At 39.7% G+C, this 14,873-nt stretch overlaps 1 protein-coding gene across 1 annotated transcript in view; it reads right to left on the bottom strand.

The window, feature by feature from the left end:
• The window catches only part of aspm (assembly factor for spindle microtubules), a 72,052-nt gene that overhangs the window by 16,076 nt on the left and 41,103 nt on the right, over positions 1 to 14,873 (bottom strand). Inside the window, exons 15-21 of the mRNA XM_080195854.1 lie at positions 14,212 to 14,354; positions 13,649 to 13,777; positions 12,379 to 12,573; positions 6,484 to 11,613; positions 5,826 to 5,975; positions 3,634 to 3,800; positions 1,691 to 1,850 (exon numbers count right to left, since the gene is read on the bottom strand). Coding sequence (XP_080051980.1) covers positions 1,691 to 1,850; positions 3,634 to 3,800; positions 5,826 to 5,975; positions 6,484 to 11,613; positions 12,379 to 12,573; positions 13,649 to 13,777; positions 14,212 to 14,354 — 6,074 coding nt within the window. The remainder of the gene's footprint in view (positions 1 to 1,690; positions 1,851 to 3,633; positions 3,801 to 5,825; positions 5,976 to 6,483; positions 11,614 to 12,378; positions 12,574 to 13,648; positions 13,778 to 14,211; positions 14,355 to 14,873) is intronic.

Below are 14,873 nucleotides of genomic sequence, written 5' to 3'. Positions count from 1 at the left end.
ACTACCACCCTGATGCTATCCTTAATCAGCAGAGCTACGCCCCCCCCCCTTTTTCCTCTTCCTATCCTTCCTAAGCACTTGATACCCCTGGACATTCAGCTCCCAGTCCCTGTCACCTTGCAGCCACGTCTCTGTAATGGCCACCAGATCATATCCATTTGTGCTGATCTGTGCCACCAGCTCATCCACTTTATTCCGAATGCTTCGTGCATTCAGATAAAGTGCCTTCATCCCAGCCTTCACCTGTACCCTATTTGCCAGAACGCCACCAACCATACTCACGCCCCCTACTCCTTTTATTATTGGGACATCCTTGGCCTCCCCCCTTACCTGCACCCTCTCCTTTACTTTAGCCCCCGTAATGTCACCTACCCTTGCACCCTCCCCCCAAATGTGTGGCTTCCTGGGCCATTTCAGGGGGCAGTTACAAGTCAACCACATCGCTGCAGGTCTGGAGTCACATGTACGTCAGACCAGGTAATGACAAAATATTTCCTTTTCTAAAGGTCATTAGTGAATGAGATGGGCACTGACCAACTGATTGAGGCAGGAGGGGAAAATTTACTCGTGTACAGGCAGGAAAGGCAGAGGGGGCTGAGAAACGAGGGAGTTTAAAAAAAGTCTTACATACCACTGGAATTTCCCTATTTCATTATACCCCCCCTCACTGATGTAATGGGGTTCCCACCATTCAATGACAAGAATTCGATATAAGCAAGTTAAGATAATTAGCATGTCTTCTCGCTGAAATATCCCCAACTTGCCCCCCCCACCGCCACGCACAGCCATGGTGGCTTATGAAGGCAAGGCCTTCCACTTTTGCCTTTTTGACATCTGTCAAGATCTGTTAAGTGCTGAAGTTGCTGGCTGGCTGCTCTGCCTCAGACTCAACCCCCAGCATGATGTTGTGAGGCCTGTCTTCTTGAATTTCTTTAGCCTGTCTCTCAAAACATATGGTCTAGAGTTCCTCATCCCAGCACAATTCACTGGAAATTAGCCAAACCATCATTAAAGATTATAGAATTTTAGGTTGCAGCCACTGTGACACGTTTAGAAAACACCATTATGTTAGGAGTTGGACCCTCCCATAAAACTGACCAAACTCCAAGATCAAAATAATGAGACTGGAGAGTTTTCACTGAATAAAGAGCTTCCTTGAAGATGCATAAAGAAAGCTGTCTATTTTTGACATAAGGGCATTATTTTAAATTAAAAATAGATTTAATTTACTAAGGAATAGACTACTGAACATCAAGGATAACAGCAAATGATGCTGTTTATGTTTTTTAGTAATTTTCAGTGATTCAATATCAGGTATTCACAGGTACTACACTGGAAACTTATCGTAAATGTTTACTTTTGAAATCAACTATTTTCAAATGGATTAATTAAGCTGCATCAGGTTAAGTAAATCTTTCAAATATTTCAAGGAAATGTTTGAAGTGAGGGATTAAAAAGCATTTAAGTACTTATTTCTCTCAGGTTGCATTAGTTCAAGTATGATGCTAGATTTATTGGTATGGAATAGTGTTCAAGCTAGAAGGTGAACTTTGGACAACCTGCACAATTTGTGCCTGGGTTTGCAGATTGTACCCAAAGTGAAATCCTACCCAATATGCTTGTACCCATTATCCAATTACAAATTAACCAAAAGGATGAAACGTAGTAGATTATTCCACAAATTGGCTACCCGGATCAGTTGTTTTCTGGTTTTAAATCCCTTCCAAAAGGCCTGGATTTTGATTGCTGCCATCATTTTTCTTAAGTTCTCTTGCTGCAATTTCCTTGTCGCAACAGTCATTTTCCACCTTTGCTGAATAATGATTGCGGCAGCTCGGACCTTTAAGAACCTACAGTTGAGGAAAAAGAGCAAATTTAAACCAGGATGCGTAAGCCATTAGCTCTTGTGCTTACAGCAACACAAGATTTGTTTTTACTCCCTGGAATTTTATTCTTTGCAGTCAATGCAACAGATGAGCATCCCCATTTCATGGACTGTATCAGCTATCATCTGCTCTGTCCCAAATTCTGAATAACACCCTCTGCTGCACCAATATAATGCTTGTTTCATTTCCAACACTCAAGCATGATAGATACTCAGGTGAAATTAGTAAATGATATAGGATTTGTGTGCCTTTTTGCACTTGCAGACCTATGTCAGTAGGAATGGTATTATGACTACCTAAACTAATTTTATATTCAGAAAGATGAGAATTTCAACCTGACAGAAGAAAAAACAGGCTGGTCATTTGTTCTCGATGTGCATAAATTCTCTTGGTTTAAAGCACTGATGCAGTGTTTATACTCTTCCCTCTTCTTTGTGCCTACCAGAAATTAGTCTTCTACTTTTTGTTACAAATTATTTTTGCCACATCAGAGCGTACAAATGACATTTACTCAATTTGAATTGTATTTTGGGAAGCAGGATAAATATTGCAGTGATTGGTAACTAACATTTTATGGGAAAATACATTGGCCCAGATTTTGCTGTCAGCAACAAAGGGCGAGAGTGTTCGCTGTTGACCTTGATGAAAGTTGCCCATAAAGATTTCTTTTTATTTGTTAATGTCACAAGTAGGCTTACATTAAGACTGCAATGAAGTTACTGTGAAAATTCCCAAGTCACCACACTCCGACGCCTGTTCAGGTGCACCGAGGGAGAATTTAGCATGGCCAATGCACCTAACTGGCACATTTTTCAGACTGTGGGAGGAAACCCATACAGATACAGGGAAAAGGTGCAGATTCTGCACAAACAGTGACCCAAGCCAGGAGTCAAACCCGGGTCCATGGCGCTGTGAGACAGCAGTGCTAACCACTGTGCCACCATGTTGCCCATAAAAGCTCTGTGCAAGCTCTGACATCAATTTATTCTGGTGTCAACCATAAGGGATATCAGGTACCCAGCAACGCTGACTCATCAAGTAGACGGTTCAATGAATTCAAGACAGCAAATGAGAAAGCAAGAAGGAAAGCACCAAATATCAATCATTTTAAACTATTTCACAAAGATTGAGTTTGAAGCTAAAAAGGGCAAACATTTGAAGAAAAAAAGTGAAACGGAGTGAATGACCTTTCATACACCCACTTTTTCTTTCCCGCAACCAGAGGGGCTGTTCAGCAATTATGAATTGGTACACTGTTTAAAAACTCTGATACAGCTCATAAAATTTAACATTTTTAATAATTTTCAGTAAGAATGATACATAAAAAGTCTAAGTTCACAACAAGTCATTGATTTCTGTTCTGATTACAGCTGGACAGCTGGAACCACAGCAACAACATACCCAATGAAAGGGCAGGGCGTTCCTGTCAGCAATTTCCAGATTGATGTTCCAGTGGGCTAACCAATATCTCCACTAAGGCTGATTTGTGATTGTGCAGCTAAAAGCTACCACATAGATCTTATTTCTTGATAAATAACACATGCACATAAAACCACACGAAAAACATTTTAGAGGATTGTGTACCAGAAAAGAAATTGGCCACACAAAACAATTAGATTTCAAAAGGAACATTAGTATTGGCTCTGGAAATTTCTGTCAGCTCTACAGGGCTAGCTGACAGTTGTTTTTCTCTACAACTGAAAAACACATCCTGTAATTTAAGGAAATAAACTTCTTGGTAAGTTACCCAGATCTTTCTCGTTTTGCTCTCAATCGCTGTTTGATGAATATAACCGAATTAAGTATGGACTTATATTGCCGACGCACAATTTGAGCCTTGAACCATGCTTGGATTTTTTGTGCAGCTCTCATTTTTTTGGCTAGTTGTCTCGCTTGGTGCCGACGGAATGCATTCTGGAAAAATAAAATGAAAACACAGAATAGACAGCTCATTGATAGATGTCAAAGTCGGTCAAGAAGAACAAAACAATTTTAATAAATTGCTGTATTTTAATTAAAAAGCAACACGCTGAGATCACAATATTCCTGCAAACAAGAATTTAAATTAGGTGGCCCAAAATAGGTTTGCCCATACATAAAACTTTAAATGCAAATGTGATGGAACACAAAAATAATTAATTAAATGGCCAAATGAACATCAGTAATGAAAGCAGAAGGAACAAATTTGCACAGTTAAAAACATATTTACCAAAGAAGATATTCTAAAATTGAATTACAATTATTAAACATTGTGACAATAAAAATGCATAATTTATGAGAAGTGCAACATATAAAACAAGAAATGGAACTTCAGCGTAGATCAGAGTTTATGTCAACAGCTAGAATTTATGCATTCATGAATGTAGCAAAAATGGGACTGAAATTCAGGATAAGACAGAAAGGCAACATTAGAAGGAAAATTTAGTAACAAAGATCTGAAGAGTAGAATATCGATGATGCTTTCAAAAGACAAAAACCCTGGTGCAATTTCAGAGTGAAACTGAACTGACTGCATCACATTTTGGTGTAATAAGACCACCAGTCAGCAAGTGAACAAATGTATTGGTAGGCCTTGCAGCATTTTGTCAAAAGGAGGCCAATATCGCCTCGATGGTAGATCAGATAAATTGTCAAATACAGCTCTGCACATTGACATATAAAAATGTACAAAAGATATGTGTGCGCCCAACTAGGAACTGAAACCACGACAATGTTGTCACACTCTATTGCCAGGCTTCCTGATGAAGAAGGTATCTGTTATGTTGGGGCACAGCCCTTTTAAGAGAACAAGTGGGTAGTCAACGTTTGGAGTGCGGAACGAGTAGACTGAATGAAGATCTGTGTTCCCTGACACCTGGATGTGGAGTAGTTCTTGAGGAAAATCTTAGTGCTATGAGACTTAACAGTATCAATTTTAAAATCAATGTGTAAAAAACATAATAGCATCATTAAAGAGAATAAGAGGGATAAAATTTGAGGATGCAAAGAAAAACATTTCATAATACAGTGTTACAGTTACTTGGCTTTTACTCTTTAGAGGGAAAAGTAAGATAATGCCAAAGTCAGAGCTCAAGGGCCTGAGACTCCCATCCCAACACTTTTTTAAAACACATCGGGTTGGGAAATGCACATGTTAGCCATTCCATGTAATTCGCACATGCGTCTCCTATAGCCAAAGAGCAGGCACTGTTGGAACTGCCCTGGAAACTGGTGGGAAAACAAAGCAAGTGATTTTAAGCTATTTTAAATGTCATTATCGGGCCTGGCACTGAATTCTCCGGGCCCGAAAGCATCTCCCATCCTGCCAGTACTTCATTCCGGCAAAGGCTATAGTAGCTCCCCACATTCAGGGAACTAGGGGGAGACACCACTGGAGCGAAGAGAGAATCAGACCTGGCCCAGGAATGGTCAGGGGCACCATAACACAGGCCAGCAAACTGCAGTCTGACAGTTTGAGGTCACTGCGCATACACAGTGAATAGACCCCTCCCAAGCTTTTAATGAGATTCACAATTGTGACGTCTGCAGTGCACACAGCATGGAAGATTCGAGTCTGAACTCTCTCTGAAAAAACAATCATGAATTACACCATTTTTCCTGCCAATTCAGCACTTAGAATTTTTTGGGGAGAAATGTTCAGGCATCAGAAAAGCAGCTTGGCAGTGTGTTGATACTTATAATGCAAGGCACCTGGTTCAGACAATATACATTCATAAGATCTCAAAACAAATTAAAATGGAAAACTGAACAAACATATTGTGCAAAATGCAAGTATTATTTGAAAAAAGGTGGGGTTTCATAATTCAAAATTATAGGCTAGTTCTTAAACTTCTAAAGAATCTGGCATGGGAATATCTGGAGCAGTATAGCCTCAAAGTAGAATCAGCACAAACTGGGAGAGGAAAATTACCAACATTGGACAATTTGTCAAAGTGGTACCTGTATCACAACAGCAGAATGCTTCATTTGAAGGTATTTCTCTTGCTCAACCTTTCTTCGACAATAAGCTCTGTAGTGTTGTTGTATCACACAGACGGCTTTCTTGTTGAGAAGGAATATTTTCCTCTGTTTCTTTCTACGATAACAAGCCTGCATGGATTTTTAAAAACAAAACTGAAGTAAATGGATGTACTTAATGACAGAATGAAAAACAGGCGACATCTAACTGCTAATATTGGAAAACATTCCAATTCTACTGTGTTGTCCAATTCTTAATCTTTTCTTAATTAGCATTTGCTACTTGTAAATATAGCCAGTAATCTGGCTTTGCTAACTTATTTCCCGGACAGGCAACATAAAATTTCCATGGGGTGGGGGAAAACAGAAAACTGAAGAAAAGATAAATGAGATCAGAGAAGAGAAAGTAAAATAATATGAAGTTTATCATTGTGCATCTTATTGGGTACAGCAAAGGCAAATTGGAACCTGCCTCTTCCTTTAACCATCCCTAACCAATTAAGTAACTATTTTTGGATAAGAAGGTTTTTATTAATGTTTACAAATGAAACTTTCAACTTTAGCAAAACCATAAAACTACTACAATAAGGAATCGATTTAAATATTATAGCCAATTTAAACTTGTTATTTGAATTGTTACCTGAATTGTTGTAGTGCTTCGAAGAAGCATTTTATAGTTTCTCTGGGCAATCACTCCTCGCCTCCTGGCTTGGAGACTGATGGCTATCCGTCGGAGTGTCAAGTAAGTTGATCTCTGTTGCTTCATTAGGAGATAGGATTTGTAGTGCCGTTGCAATACAACAGCTGCTATTTTGTATTTAGTGTATTGTTTTCGAGCTTCAAGAGCACGGTAGTGAGACTGCACTACAATTGCTGCAGATTTCATTTTGAGGAAAATTCTCCTGCACCGAATCATACAAAGTAATGACTGAATTTTTACAGCCGCACACTTCTGTTTATACCAGTGACGAACAACCATACCTCTGTAGGCAGCCTGAATCCTGATGGCTGCATGTTTCATGGACTGATATTGCACAAGCTGTGAATGGCCTGTTTTGCAAGCTCTGTACCAGTTTTGAATCGAAATGGCTGCAAAACGCATAGCCCTGTAGCGTATCCTTGTTCGATAACCACGGAATGCTGCTTGCAGCTTTATTACAGCTGACTTCTGAATCAAGAATAACTTTCTGGTAATGCACACCTTCAAGAATGATATAATACAGCGGATCGCCTTAACTCTTCTAGCCAATTCTCGGCCTCTTTTCCCACGGTAAAATGCCTGGAAAGTAACAGCTGCTTTCTTGACATCATTATACTGCTTTACACAGGCATCCCTGACTTTGCAAGCTTGGTATCGTCGCTGTACAGTTGTTGCGGCCCAGCAGAGTCTCTTGTAATATAAACATTGCCTGTGCATTCGATAATAACTCTGTATTAACGTTGCAGATGCATGCATGCTCCTCAAATGTTTTCGAACAATCATCCCTCGGTACGCAGCTTGAAGATGCAGAACACTGTTGCGAATCTTCATGTAATTCTCACGATCAGTTTTCATTTGAAGGTAAGTTCGGTAACGAGTTTGTATTATTATAGCTGCCAGCCTCAGGGCCTGGTATGGAAGGCAAACCCTATGCATTCGAAATGCAGCTTGTATTACCATAGCTGCTTTGTGTTTACGTTGAATCTCTCGCCTTACCTTCATACCCCTAAAAGCAGCTTGTATAGTTACAGCTGCATTACGGACCGAAGAATATTTCTGCTGTTGAATCCGAGTAAGCAGAAGTGCACGGTATCGCTGTTGGATCGTGATGGCTGCAATTCTGAGCTTCAGATAAGTTTTCCTATCGCTGTAGGCCCTAAATCTTCTCTGGATAATTATCACAGCTTTCCCAATTCTCTTGATTTCACGTCTTGTTTTCATTCCACGGAAAATAGCCTGAATATGAATAGATGCTTTCTTCACATCATTATACTGCTTTACACAGGCATCCCTGACTTTGCAAGCTCGATATCTTTGCTGTACAGTTGTCACTGCGCAGCAGAGTCTCTTGTAGCATTGACGCTGCTTGTACATTCGATAATAACACTGTATCAGCGTTGCCGATTCATGCATGCTCCTCAAATGTTTTCGAACAATCATTCCTCGGTACGCAGCTTGAAGATGCAGAACACTGTTGCGAATCTTCATATAATTCTCACGATCAGTTTTCATTTGGAAGTGAGCTCGATAACGAGTTTGTATTATTGTAGCTGCCAGCCTCAGGGCCTGGTATGGAAGGCAAACCCTGTGCATTCGAAATGCAGCTTGTATTACCGTAGCTGCTTTGTTTTTACGTTGAATCTCTTGCCTTACCTTCATACCCCTAAAAGCAGCTTGTATAGTTACAGCTGCATTACGGACCGAGGAATATTTCTGCTGTTGAATCCGAGTAAGCAGAAGTGCACGGTATCGCTGTTGGATCGTGATGGCTGCAGTTCTGAGCTTCAGAAAAGTTTTCCTGTCGCTGTAGGCCCTAAATCTTCTCTGGATAATTATCACAGCTTTCCCAATTCTCTTGATTTCACGCCTTGTTTTCATTCCACGGAAAATAGCCTGAATATGAATAGTTGCTTTCTTCACATCATTATACTGCTTTACACAGGCATCCCTGATTTTGCAAGCTCGATATCTTTGCTGTACAGTTGTTGCTGCGCAGCAGAGTCTCTTGTAGCACTGACGCTGCTTGTACATTCGATAATAACGCTGTATCAGCGTTGCAGATTCATGCATGCTCCTCAAATGTTTTCGAACAATCATTCCTCGGTATGCAGCTTGAAGATGCAGAACACTGTTGCGAATCTTCATATAATTCTCACGATCAGTTTTCATTTGGAAGTGAGCTCGATAATGGGCTTGTATTATCACAGTTGCCAATCTCAGTGCCTGGTACGGAAGACGTACTCTATACATCCTAAATGTAGCTTGTATCACTGTTGCTGCCTTGTGCCTGTGCAGAATCTCTTGCCTAACTTTCATGCCCCTGTAAGCAGCTTGTATTACTAAGGTCGCATTGCGGATGGATAGATAGATTCCTCGCTGTTTTCTGCTCAGCACCAAAGCTCTGAATCGTTTTTGCAGTAGAACTGAAGCAGCTTTAAGAGTGGTGTAACGTTTTCTGGTTAAAAAAGATTTAGCCGCTGCTTGGATGATTGTAGCAGCTTTGTGAATTTCTTTTAGCCTTTTTCGGGTTTTCAGCGCACGAAATGCGGCTTGCAACACTATGGTAGCAGTCCTTATGTTTTGATACTTGTGGCATTGATGTTTTCTTTGCAGATGAGCCCTGAATCGATCCTGTAGTATTAATGCTGCTCGTTTCCTAGTCTGAAATTTTGTACGCATTTTCTGCATCCTGAAATAAGATTGTATCGTAATGCAAGCTTGCAATTTTCTCCTAAATTCTTTTCTTGTAACCATACCCTTATAAGCTGCTTGAAGTGTTAATGCTGACTGGTGCATTGTCAAATACATTTGACGTTCTTTTCTCCCCATCAACTTTGCTTTAAAACGGCGCTGAACAGTTAATGTAGCAGTCTTTAAAATTTCAAATTGCTGTTGCGCTTTGAATCTTCGGAAAGCAGTTTGAATGGTCACTGCAGCCTTATGCTGCATTTTAAATCTTTTTCTTGCAGAAATTCCACGGCATACTGCTTGAAGAACAATCACTGCTGTCCTAATTTTAAGGTACTTGAATCGCTGCTGCTGCCCAACTTTGCAACACCTGTACCATCTTTGGATGGCAATGACAGCCTTTTGCATTGCCAAGTACTTGACCCTTGATGCATGCCCTCTAAAGGCAGCCTGAATTTTGGTGGCTGCTGTATGTTGAAGCTTAATCATCTTGCGCACTTTGTAACCTTTGTATGCGGCCTGTAAACATATGACTGCTTCTCTGATTCTTAGGAAGTTCTGTCTTTGATAAATGCCTTTTCTGTAGACACGGAATCCTCTTTGAATTAGGACTGCAGCAAAATGGATCCTAAGATACTGCTTCCTTAACTGATGCATTCTGAACACGGACTGAATTTTAACTGCAGCTCTCCTCCACAAACGCAACTGTTTTTGCACTAAGTACAGTCGAACAGCAGACTGAAGACATATACAAGCTTCTCTTTTTTTCAGATATTCTTTTCTCTTTTCCAAACAAAGCTTATTAGCCCGGTAATGTCTCTGGACATACGTTGTGGCTTTTTTAAGAGACCTGTAATGATTTCGTACTTGGATCATTTTCACAGAGGCCTGAATTTTGATGATAGCATTTTTAACTTGCATAAACTTTTTGCGGGAGATATATGCACGGAAAGCAGACTGGATCTTTACAACTGCCCGCAAAAGCCAAAACTGTCTTCTTGCTTGTAACCCTCTGTATGCAGACTGTAAGACAATAACTGCAGATCTTATTGCCTTGTATTCAGACTGAGCTTTCTTTTGAGCTAAAATTGCTCTGAAATGTGCTTGTAATACACAAGTTGCAGCTTTCATTGAATAATATCTTCGCTGAGCTTGCCATCTTCTCACATGGGCCTGCATTACAATGACACATTGTCTATGATGCAAAAACCTAAATCTTTCTTTTCTCATTTGCCAATACGACTGAATAACACATGCAGCTTTCACTTTTCTGGCAAGCTGGCGAGCCTTCATACTGCGAAAATGAACTTGTATAGCGAGTGCTGCGTTGTGCATCAATACATACTTCTCACGTTGAGCTTTCCCTTTTCGGTAAGCTAGGTAATATTTTTGGATGACCAACACTGCCGCTTTCATAGTGCGAAAAGCACGTTGAGCAACGCAGTATCTATACCATGCCTGTATTCGAATGCAACTTTGTTTTTCAAGTAAATATCTTTGTTTTCCTCTATTCATTCGATACCAAGACTGTATTGTAATTGCAGCTCGATCTTCTCGAATCCTTTTTTGAGCTTGCCATCTCCGAAAAGCTACTTGCACCTTTACAGTTGCCTGTCTAAGTTTTAGGTAATGCTCCCTCACCTTCTGCCCCTGTTGTTTGGCTCTGATACGCCTCTGCAAGATAACGGTAGTTCGACAATATTTTTGAAACCTAATTTGAGCCAATTTCATTCTAACTAAAGTCTGCATTGTAACAACCACTTTCTGAATAGCAATAAACCTTTTTCGCTGCAGGTACATTCTAAAAGTAGATTGGATTACTATGGCTGACTTAGTTTGGTAGTAGAATTTCCTCACTCTTACACCACGGTAAGCAGCCTGAAGTACTACTGCAGCACATTTCAGTCTCTGATATGAAAGACATTCACGCTTTCCTGTCACATACGCCTTTATATGCTTCTGCAACGTAACAATAGCTGTTTTCCTCTTGCTAATTTCAGTTCTTACTAGATACCCTTTAGCATACGTTTGTATCAAGGATATGGACCGTTGAAACCTTTTGTATTGGCATCGACAGAGAAAACCCCTTATATATTTCTGTAGTATTATTGAAGCCTTGGTTTGCTTCTCCAGTTTGCATGCTTTCCATCTTCTGAACGCAGATTGTATCACAACAGCTGATTGTTTCAATTGCAAATAATTCCTTCTCTCAGCTAAAGCTAGCAGGCGTGCTCTGAAATGCCTCTGAAGTGCAAGAGTGGCCCAGATGGTACGTTGGTAAGCGGTGACTGCTATTTTCATCCTTATGTGGCTTTGTATGAGAATGCAATAGTGTCGTGTTCTGCGAAGCTGTCTTTGAGCAGTATAGCCTCGCCAATAAGCCTGTTGATGTAAAAAGGGAGAAAAAAATTACAATATGCAGAAGATTACATCGAAACAAATGAGGAATATGCTATCCTTCGAAATTAGACAAGCACCCCTATAAAAACCCCTCCATTTTCAGGTTACAGCTGAGGCATTAGTTCATTCAGTGAACATATAACTGTTAGGACACCATGATTGGAGCAACAAAACATCTCTCAGAAAACTCCCGTGAACAAACCTCTGAATATTAGTCTTCATTATTAGTTTTCAGTGACGTTCCAAATGATTATTGGACATTCAAATTGAGACATTGGAAATTCCAAATTTACCTTAATCAGTGTGTACTTGATAGATTCAGAACCAGATTGTCAACTCAATCTCATGAGAAAACCTAGCTTTGAAATTAGAGATGGAATGTGTTAAAACGTATCATTTCTGAGCATTTGGGGAGTGGATTGAAACCCACTGTGCAACTTCTGAAGTTACTGAAGAATCTGGCCCACTCTTTGTGGCCTGAAGTCCTACAGGTGGGAAATCAAAAGATGGCACAACTTGATTAATTTATAAGGCCTAACAATCAGTGAAGAAAAATCCTGTAGAAATTTGTATAGCTCAAGTGATTAAAACTCATCACCACTTGTCAAAATTCAAAGCTAAATGCAGAGCTTACCAATATAAAGCAATAGGAAGCCGATGTAGCTAGGGTACAATCCAAAATGGATACAGTACATAATGCTGCATTTCAGCGATAAATTGTTTTTGTAATGCAAATATTAGTCTAACCTGAATAAGTGTTGCTGCTTCATTCTGCACTGCTTGCATCTTAATCGCTATCAATGCTTTCGCTTTCCTCCTTGCCGCATGGCCACGCCAAAGAGCTTGTATAATAATAGCAGCATTTTTCTTCTTCTTGAACTGCTGGCGATGGAGGAATCTACGCACAGTTGCTTGAATGATACAGGCAGCTTGGTCTTTTACCTAAAACATAATTTATTCCTTAAATTTAGAAGGAGGAAATTTTATTTTAGGTAGTGTTCTTCATGGCCTCAAAACATTCTAAAGTGCTGCACGGCCAATCTTCTTGCAACAATGTATTTATTTATGGTAATTTAATATTGATAACAGGAAGAAAGTTAAACACAAAAGGTTGTCAGTTCAATAATTTGCACCCTTCATGACATATTATTCCTCAAAGCCCTAGGTAGGCCCATTAAGTTGCAATAATGAACTACAACAGCTTTTTGTCAAACATGGAATCGTAAAATACATAGCATAGAAGGAGAAGCTGGGTACTTGGGTATTTGATAATATTTCAGTATCAACATATTGTTATTGCACATTTATACCTATGTTTAAGTACAGTTAATTGGTTATACTATGTATTTTGCTTCTGGTACTATTACTTGGGTCATCTATCACCTGCATGCATCAAATGTAGTAAAAGGAAAAAAGTGGTGTACAATTGTGAGCTAAACACTGTATAGCAGGATGCATAGCATTTGAGAGTATGTTGACTCAATGAAGACCTGATTCTGCACTGTTATAACGTGTGTGTGTACTCTGGTGCTTAAAGTAATGAGATGATAATAATGATAGTCCAACCAGTCATATGATTTATTTAACTATTTGGCCTTCTTTTCCCCACGGGCAATAAAGTGTAGTTAAATGAATTTTAAACAAAATGCTTAGACAGTCAACCATTGCCCAAGTCAGTAATATAGTACCCAGCTTTCATTGGATGAAGAGTTCCAGCCTCAGCAATCGACTCTGTATTCCCACAGATTTGAGGCTATAAAGTTTGACTACATGACAGCTCACAGTAAAGAAAAAATCTCTCCATTTCATCAGATTGCAAGTGTTGAGCAATTATTTAACAATCTGCATTTTCTTAAATGTTAACTTGTTCCAACATATTCCATTCTATATTTATTGACGCCCAAAGGATAGATGGATTGCGAAACTTTCACTCAATACATGTCAGTTAGTTTTAGCAAAACATTAAGTAACGGACAACACAGGCAACAATGAATTAACCGGAAGATAATCATTTTACCTGTAAAAGCTGAAGTTCACGGTTTAACCTGCACTTCCTCCAAGCAGCCTGTATGACCCTGGCAGCTCTTGTTTCTTTTCGAAGGTCCAGAAGACGAGCACAAAGAAACGAAACGTAGGTAATAACAACCTGCAAATAATTAAATACGCGCTTAAGAAACAAATTGGACAAGGTGACAATTGAACTGTAGTCTTTGGTGGTGGGGTGGGGGTGGCGTTGGTTGTATGTGTGTGGAATACTGGCCATTAGCTGTAACCATTGCATTGTGGTGTAACCCTCTTGGCTATCCCCTAGTACAGTGAGGCAGAATCCTTCAATGTGAGACTTGCAGCAAGTGGTAAAATGGATGGAAGTAAAAAGCCTAGGCCCGGATAGTTTTCCAGCTCCTCTAATCAAGCAATAGCCAATGGAAGTAAGTCCACAACAATCTGATAAAATGAGGCAAGTTCAAAACTGAACAACTTATTTAAACAGCAGACAGATTAAATCTTCAGATATCGCTCTGTACTGAATCAAGAGATTAAAAAAGCTATCCAATGCTTTCACAAGAGTGTTAAATTTACCTTCTCTTCCGGGATGGTATTCGACATGTCTATATGGCGAATCATAGCTGGGACACCTCCCAGAGCTGCTACTGCAGTAGTCGCCAAATTAAAGTTCTTCTTTTCGTTCTCCAGAAGTTCTTCATAAAGTCTAGCTGATGAAGCTTTAAAAGTGAAAATAATTATGTAAGACGTGTACAGCAATATTAAAAGAAACAAATGGCTCAAGTACACAGCTGACCATTTGTTAATCATACTGTATTCCTGCTACTCCTTCCAAAGTGAATCACTTCACACTTTTCCACATTAAACTCCATTTGCCACCTCTCAGCCCAGCTCTGCAGCTTATCTATGTCCCTCTGTAACCTGCAACATCCTTCCGTACTGTCCACAACTCCACTGACTTTAATTTATTTTCATTTGGAGCAATAAAAGCACTGTTCCTTCACAGCCAACCCCTGGAGTTATTATGTTGGCGATGAGATAAAAAGAACATTTTGGTAACTCTGTTCATCAGATCCTGGTAAACCTGTATCATTCAGTTTTGCAGTGCCATTCTTTGGAAAGTTAGAACCATACAACGTGAGCATTGAGGACTGGCCTCAATACGCTGACAGAATGAGGTGCTTCTTTCGAGCAAATGAAATAGAAAGAGATATTCAGCAAAAGATCATTCAGATGAC

The sequence above is a fragment of the Carcharhinus amblyrhynchos genome, chromosome 9 (genome assembly GCF_965287045.1).
Source record: "Carcharhinus amblyrhynchos chromosome 9, sCarAmb.v2.hapA, whole genome shotgun sequence".
Taxonomy (NCBI): domain Eukaryota; kingdom Metazoa; phylum Chordata; class Chondrichthyes; order Carcharhiniformes; family Carcharhinidae; genus Carcharhinus; species Carcharhinus amblyrhynchos.
This window is presented reverse-complemented; position numbering and strand designations above follow the sequence as displayed.